At 37.1% G+C, this 8106-nt stretch overlaps 1 protein-coding gene across 4 annotated transcripts; it reads right to left on the bottom strand.

Moving 5' to 3' along the window:
* Positions 1-1025: 1025 nt before the first annotated feature.
* Positions 1026-5253, bottom strand: LOC120265410 (SOSS complex subunit B homolog). 4 transcript variants are annotated; one of them, XR_005537619.1, is made up of 4 exons: positions 4672-5253; positions 4522-4540; positions 1724-2246; positions 1026-1312 (listed from the first exon to the last, which is right to left on the bottom strand). XR_005537619.1 is itself a non-coding variant. In XM_039273304.1 (2 exons), the coding sequence occupies exons 1-2, from the start codon at positions 4740-4742 to the stop codon at positions 1820-1822; spliced, it is 498 nt and encodes a 165-aa protein (XP_039129238.1). In that variant the 5' UTR covers positions 4743-5252; the 3' UTR covers positions 1610-1819. The 4 variants fall into 4 exon arrangements, 1 of the variants encoding a protein (XP_039129238.1); XR_005537618.1 differs by lacking the exon at positions 4522-4540 and having other exon boundaries at positions 4672-5252; XR_005537620.1 differs by lacking the exons at positions 4522-4540; positions 4672-5253 and adding an exon at positions 3417-4175.
* Between the last annotated feature and the right edge of the window lie 2853 nt (positions 5254-8106).

Here is an 8106-nt window from a genome sequence, read left to right as displayed (position 1 = left end):
TTTTTGGTTTTCTATCTCTCTTTACTTTTTATTTTTCTAGGGTGCATTTAACATGCTCAAGGAAGAAGATAGTCAGAAACATCTTATTATAGTGGCGTTGGACCTCTACACTTTGAACATCTTCTCTCATTCCATTGCATTTTACATCACTATAAACCTCTACATTTGGATTTGTACATTTATGTTTGCCCCAACTTTAAATTTGGTTGAAACAATTGTTTATTATAGTCATATTTCCAATGTATTCATTGCCATTTGATAGGATGATGAAATCACAGCTTGAAGAATATCAAAAGAGACCAGAGACATGACTTATTGTGGCTTAAATTTTCACAACACTTGCCATTTGTTATGTGTATGTGTTATCCACAGGAGACTGAGAAGATAAATGCAAATGGAAAGTAATGTATTTTTATGCACTTTCAGGTAATATATATAGGTTGCATTAGAAACTTTTCCTTTTTTGTTTATTTGTGCTACTTATAATGGTTTAACTATGATCGTTATATATAGATAAACATGTTTGCATGTAATACATATGATAATATTATACTTATTAACCTCACATCATAAATTTTCTGGCTCCGCCACTAATAACTCATATTTATCAAACTCTTAAAATAAAAAAAATAAAAAAATAAAAAAACCAAGTGCACGCCTTTAAGGCGCTCTTCAAGTTATACCATGAGCCATGAGGTAAGGCGTGCACTTCATGACAACTCTTTATTGCACTACTGTAGATACTACTGTAGTGAATTATTGTTCACCAGAAAATGTGATTTATATTCCCATATTATTCTCGTGGTTATTTATACCTTATTATCAAGGTGTCAGTTTTAATTTGCGTCACAATCTATTTTGCTTATCACTATTTGGTCACTAAATTAACTATGCACTAATATGATCAATAGGGTCAACTTTAATCATGACTGCAATTTAACACCAAGATGACGGTGAAACAATAATGTTCATTCTGACTTGGGCTTTAGAGAAAAAAATAATAGAATCTACAGGAGCCACCAAAGTAAAATAAATGACCACAGTAAGTTTGAGAGGTATATACTTTGACAAATTGTTTTGACATAGACATAAGGTTATGTTGGAAAATGCTCTACCTTGTGAGACATACAGACTTGAGGAAAACCAAACGATACTCCAGTTGGATAACATCTCCAAACCAAAGTTGAATCGAAGCACAATAAATAAACAAGAAAAATTCAGAGAAAGGAGGAACCCATTCAACAACTCCAGCAACTCCAGACACTAAACTGGATACGCACCAGATGTTGTAGCTTTGGCTCCTTAACTTAGCCTACACAAATAGTTTCAGGCACCATTAGTATTGCAGCATGTACAGAAATTGAGGTTCTCAACTCAAATCTTTTAAGGAAAATCAAACAGAGTTCATTTACAGTAAAATATACTCATAATTACAACACTATTCAGGAATGGAACACAAAAAGGTAATTGTGGCAAGGCATGTCTTTCCAGGAAAAACATGGAGAGATAATTAACATAAAAAAACACACAATTTGAAACCCAAATAATATGCTAAACAAACCAAATAATTGTGCTTGTCCATACAATGCATTGTGATGAATCAGGCAGATAAAAAAAAGGGATATTCTTACATAATCAAATGCTAAGGTTCCATACACACATTTCTTATACAAACTAGTCCATACCTCCTAAGGAATCCAAAAGATGAAGTTTAATGGTCTACCTGATCAGAAGATGATCGCCAGCCTCAGAAATCTATTGAACAAGCTGAATCCCTCTCTGGCTAACTAAATCATGGAAATAAGCAGTACTTCATGCACTATGTCAATGGTGAGAAGATTCGTGAGTGCACTGAAATTACTCCTTCCTGTACAAAATTCTTTGGGTTGTTGGCATCACGAGCCCACCGAATCTCACTTAAGTTTGGAGTTTCAACAAACATCATGGTAAACTCACCGACCTTCTCTACACTGCCCCTTTTGCCTGCCCTTAGAAGAAGATTGTTCTTGTGGTATGAGAATATACCGTTAGTCAACTGAACAATGTCTCCAGGCTCAAAAGCCTCACACTCACCACCCCACATCTGGAAGTAAACTGAAGCAGTCTCATCAGCAACTAGTGCCACGCATGTTGTCTCCTTTCCCTCTTGGCTTTTGTTACCCTTGTCTAAAATGATGAACTTCGTGTTCACAGTGTTAGTAGCCGCAGGAATTATGTCTTTAAGGAAAACCATCCTCCAGGACTCACTGCCAATTATCATGCAATGAGAAATATTAGCCTACATTATCATTCAAATCAACTATCCTAAGACTAGTAATCCAGCAGGTGAACCATTTAACTAGTTATTATTTAAACAAGAACAGTCTTAAGTAGGGTTATGAATAAGCCAGGTTTGAACAAGGCAAGAGTAATTACAATTTAACAACAAATCAAGACTAACTGAAGAAAACTTGAACAAACTAGCTCAAATGTCACTTTGACTCAAAATTAATTCGAAGCGAAACTATTCGATTTCACAATAATATTACTCAAACTTTAGAACAGAAGATTTTGAACGTTGTAAACATAAAACATAAAATATATGCTATGAGAATGGTTAATTTGGTCGGTTCAGTTTTTATATTTCAAAACCACAGCCAAACTAAATAACCATTTCTTTTATTGAAATAGTTCTGAACAAAACTGGAAACAAAGAAGAAAATCTAAACCCCTCTTGTTCATCATAATCTATGACATATCAGTTGTTAACCATTACCACACCCGACCACTCTCTAAAAATGCACACTGACCAAACTTCTTTCTCTCTCTTCCTACTCCATCTCCCTCTCTCTAACTTCATTTCCTCTTACACTCTTTATTCACTATTTTCCCCCAATCTCAACTCTCTTCCAGCTGGCCTGCTTTTAGCTAGCAGATTTGTAAAACCCAGACACTCAACTCAAGTGAGTGAGATTATTATTACTGTTTATTCATGAAATCTTAAAAATTACCAAATAAATCATTAAAACAAATTTAAACGTCTTTATATAAGACCTATAAATGCACTAACATAATAGTTAAATCTCATGCTCAAATCAGTGCAATCCTACGTAAATTGTACCAAACACAGAAAAGAGCAAAAAATAGTTAACTGATACGAGATTGCATGAAATGTTTGGGGAAACTGTAGCCAGTCAATTGAATTGCTGTGAAATGTTAGCTAAAGAAGAAATGGAACTTGTCAGAGTTAAAGAGACATAACTGCAGAAGAAAATTCTAGACAAAGGCACCAACTGAAATCAAATAGAAAGAACAGGGAGGAGAGGCTGCACTGGGTTGCAAGGTGCGTTTGTTTGTGCCATGAATGGGGGGAAAATGATTTATTTAACTCCAAAAAAATAGAAAAGGAGGCAACACTAGTGTGAATTCAACTCAACCTCAGCTTGGCATATTGTCAGCAAGTCCTCTGGTATCAAACTAGAGCTATGCTTGAACAAAACAAGCCAAGCCCACTGGAATCAAACTTAAGCTAGACTTGAACTAAACAAGTTCAAGTTGGGCTCTGGCTCATTAAATCTTTTGACGAGAGAAATGCAGGAGGGGCACAGCATGGCAAGATGCAGTGCAAGCCAGCTGTGAGATAGCAATCCCTGCAAGAAAAGGCCTAGATGTTACCATTATAAAATCATACAGTTGCCTTTATATCCCTCAGCCTAGATTCTGGCTGGCACAAATTTAAAAATTACTTAAAGCTTTCTGTAGATTAAGGGAGGAATCTGCCTTGCTTGCTGAAGCTTTAGCCATGAAGATTGCGTGGATCAAGCTAAACTGTTAAAGATTACTACTGATCATATTTATTCTGATTGTGCAGGGCTAATCCAGGACTTGGCACAATACACTCCAGGCTCAAACTGACACATAGAAAGATTGCTGGCATATTTACGGCAACTAATATATGAAGTTGGAAGTCTTGTTGAGCAATGGATTCCAAGGGAGTGGAATGCTGAAAACTGACTACTTTTGGAAGGGGAGCTCCTAGGTTATCTGTTTATCATAAGGGCATGGATATGCTGAGGTGGTTGATAAAAGTTACTATGAACACTGGGTTTTGTTTTTGACTTTTGAATAATCTTAGCATCTGCTGCTTTAGAACTTTCCTAGTGGTGTTATGTCCAGGGTCCTGCCCTGTTTTTGTATTTTGGCTATCTTAGCTGCCTTTGCAGCTCCTTTAACCAAAAACATCACTCAAGTGTTTTTATATTGCATAATGCAAATATTAAAGCATATAAATAGTATAGCAATAGGCAAATGCAAATGATTTAGGTAATCTATATGGTTTAAGCCAAACATCAAGTTAAAAAAATAAGCTTGTCAAAATGATACCCTCAACAAGTTATTGCTTCCATATATATCATGTTGGAAAACATTAAAACAAATTTGCAAACAAATTGCAACTATACCTAAAATCTAATACTATACATAACAAAAATAATTGATTATGCAAATTTTAAATTACATATAAAGGCCTAAATAGTTATTTACCTCAATTTCAGCAACAAATCTGAAAAAGTAAGCAAAACACAAATTTAGGAGAAAGAGAAGATAACTGAGATGTAAATTTCTAAAGTATATTCAAAACTAAACCAATGTCCACAACTGGGAAGCACGGACACGGCAAAACCGCCAACGTACCGGTGTCGTGCCGGTGTCCGACACGGATACGCCATCGACACGGTGGGACACTGTATCCGACACCCTCTCATACGATTGGACACCTCTCGACATCCCTGGACACGGCCGAACTAGATTTTTGGTGGCGAAGCTTCGTCTAACCTTGGGTTGCGGAGGTTCGGTTAGAGATTTTCGCCGGCATGAGGCTTGTAAGAGGATGAAATTGAGGTGATGAGAGGTGGAGTGGTGGAGAGAAAAGGGGAACTGCGCATGATGACAGAGGCGGCAGCTGCGGTGGTTCGAGGGAGGGGCTTTATGAGGCTCTACGCGTGGAGGTGATGAGGGTTGGAGAGGTGGAGAAGAGGCGCTGCGCGCGGAGGCGACAAGGGCTGGAGAGGTGGAGGAGAGACGCTGCGCGCGGAGGTGACGAGGGCTGGAGAGGTGGAGGAGAAGCTCTGCGCGCGGAGGTTAGGAGGGCTGGAGAGGTGGAGGATAGGCTCTGCGCGCGGAGTTGATGGGGGGTTGGAGAGATGGTCCGGTGGAAGAGAGTCGCCGCGCGGGTAGGTGACAAGGGTTGGAGAGGAGTGGCGCAGCGGCTGCCAAGGTTCCAAGCCTTTTAAGATCTAGGGTTTCTCCACAAACATCAATCCTGACCGTTGATTTATTATTATTTTTTAAAAAAATTTTGTTCAGACTCTTTTGCAATTTACTTATTATAAATATTTATTATAAGATATTATAAACTAAAATATCAAATTTAAATAACAATTTTAATATTACTATAAATATATTTTATATTATATTTTAATATTATTTATTTTTAAGTTGAATATGAAGTGTTTTTTTCAAGGTTGTCAGACCCGACTCGGACAATGACCCGGCTAAGCCTAAGGGTCAGGGGTCAATGGGTTCGACCGGGTCGAACCAGGGTTGAACCGGGGTCAATAATTAAATATAAAAAATATTATAATAATTAATAATGAGCAAATATAATATTAAACCCATAATTATAATATAAAATCTACTCAAATTTGATATTTAAATTGATAAATGACCTTATATACAGTAGAGTTTTCTAATTATGTCATTTATTTTTACATTTTTAAAATATTTACAAATCTAATATATTAATATATAATAATCAAACTTCTCTCGGTGTTATTTATTTATTTGTTTGTTTATTGGTTGATTTTGTTAAAATAGATACGAAATTTAATTCACTAATTCTTATATCTCAATTGAGTTTTTATTTTGTTTTAAATTTTCTTATATTTTTTATTTAATTAGAATATTTTAATTTTATATTTTTATAATAAAATTACACTCATTTATTGTTTTATTTTCTTAATAAATTAAATTTTTAGAAACTATTAACACATTAATAGATTTTATTTTTAAATGTTAATTTTTGTTGGTATATTTATGACATATATATATATATATATATATATATATATTGTAATTCTATTTATTGTCTAATGAGAAAATAATAATAAATTATTAATTATTGTAAAAAAAATTAAACATTGTGACCCGATTGACCCGACCGGGTCACCGGGTTTTTTAATACCCGGTTCAATGGGGTATACCCGGGCCGGCCACATGGCCGATTCCCGGTTTTTCCAGTTGAACCGGCCGGGCCGGTCCGGGTCTGACAACCTTGGTTTTTTTTTATATAAATGTACTTAATTACTGTTATTTGAGACTTTTTCTTTAGTATAATTACAATAGAGTTACTATAAAAGTTATTTATATTTAAACAATAAATATAATTATTTATATTTATAATGAATATTTTACATTAAATATATTTTTTTTTATTGTTGTGTCCTGCCATACCCGTGTCCTTTGTTTTTAGAAATTACCGTGTCGTCATGTCCATATCGTGTCGTGTCGTGTCCCCGTGTCCATGCTTCATAGGTCCACAATTAGAGGTCTAGTGTTTTCATCAATCTTTAACCCCAAGGGGAAATCATGATCCCCCACCACTAATAGCACAAGGATTATTTCGAACATTTCATAGGAATTCCTTTTTTTCATAGTATTTATACTTATATTTGTTGCAATTCCAAGCAAACGGAATAATAACATTTATATAAAAAGATGGAGCTTCTGGGCGGTACGATCGACAGGCGCGATAATGCATGTGGCGGAGCTCGTCTAAGACAACAGGAACCACCTTAGCAGGGCACTAGACGACCACGTATCACACACGCCATGGTTGTGTGGTCTCGTATAGCACAAGAGTTACAGCATCACCCTCATACCACTCTGGAGACGTGATTGACAGATGATTGGAAGCTGTTGTGGTAACATAGAAGCAGCCCTCGTGATGCATACAATAACCATGCCAGAAATAACCAGGTTAGAATCGACCATACCATCAACCATCTCCAAAGCTTCCAAGCCAGGAGTATGCGCAACTTTGCTTCCTCACCCAAGATGAACAATAGACCTAGTTTGAAGAGAAGGAGCTCACCGGCAGAACAATTTCTATGCTCTCACTACCTCTAGCTTAACCACACCGTTTCCAAATGCAGACACTATCTTAATTGTAAGAGGTGTCATTGCATTGGCCACGTCATGGCGGACAACCCCATGCCTCTACTTGTTGATCGATAACCCTAGTCCCCAAGAAGAAAACACATCAAATCGAGGTAAAAAAAATCTTCACAGAGGAAACCTCCATCCACATCACCCTAAGCCAAGAAGATAGATCTCCCGACACCACTCTCTCAATCAACAGTCTCCATGCCGATCTCATAACTAGCTCGTTTCTCCATTTCTTCAGTCCTTAATGGTCGACCTCTGAGGTAACATTACTGGAGGCCTCACAAACACTCTTGGCAGGAAAGTTCTCAAAGTCACCCCATTTGCGAACAGACAATTCATGGTCTCATCCAAAATAAAGAAAGAGGTGAGGACGACGGAGGATCTTAGCCCTCTTCACCTAAGCAATAAACACGGTCCTTGCACTCTTAGTACGCAAGTTCTCAAAGTCGCTGCAATTGAAAACAGATAGTTCATTGTCTTGTTCAAAACAAAGAAAGTGGTGAGGACGACAAAAGATCTTAGCCTTGTTTACCTGAGCAATAAACACTGTCCTTGCACCATTAACCTCGCAAGTTGGACGCACAAGATGAGGGTCTTTGGGCCACCAGTCCTTGACCCTATGTAGATCAAACCGAAGAACATCCATTTCCACTGTAGGAGTCATGCATCCACCCTTGAGATATGAGTTTACTTGGGACCTCATTGACATGCATAATAGCTCGACAGCCTTACATGAATTCGCTTGTGCACTGGTGAGACTCTGTCCGGCGGCCTATTCCCCACATGAGATTTAACTTTTTGTAAGAGGGCAATACAATTTGGTGCACGGTGATCTCTTTTACCCTTCAGACCGCCGACCACAAATTGTTGAAGCAATACAGGTCTATGTCCAATCGGAAACAT

This window comes from Dioscorea cayenensis, chromosome 7, assembly GCF_009730915.1.
Source record: "Dioscorea cayenensis subsp. rotundata cultivar TDr96_F1 chromosome 7, TDr96_F1_v2_PseudoChromosome.rev07_lg8_w22 25.fasta, whole genome shotgun sequence".
Lineage (NCBI taxonomy): Eukaryota > Viridiplantae > Streptophyta > Magnoliopsida > Dioscoreales > Dioscoreaceae > Dioscorea > Dioscorea cayenensis.
This window is presented reverse-complemented; position numbering and strand designations above follow the sequence as displayed.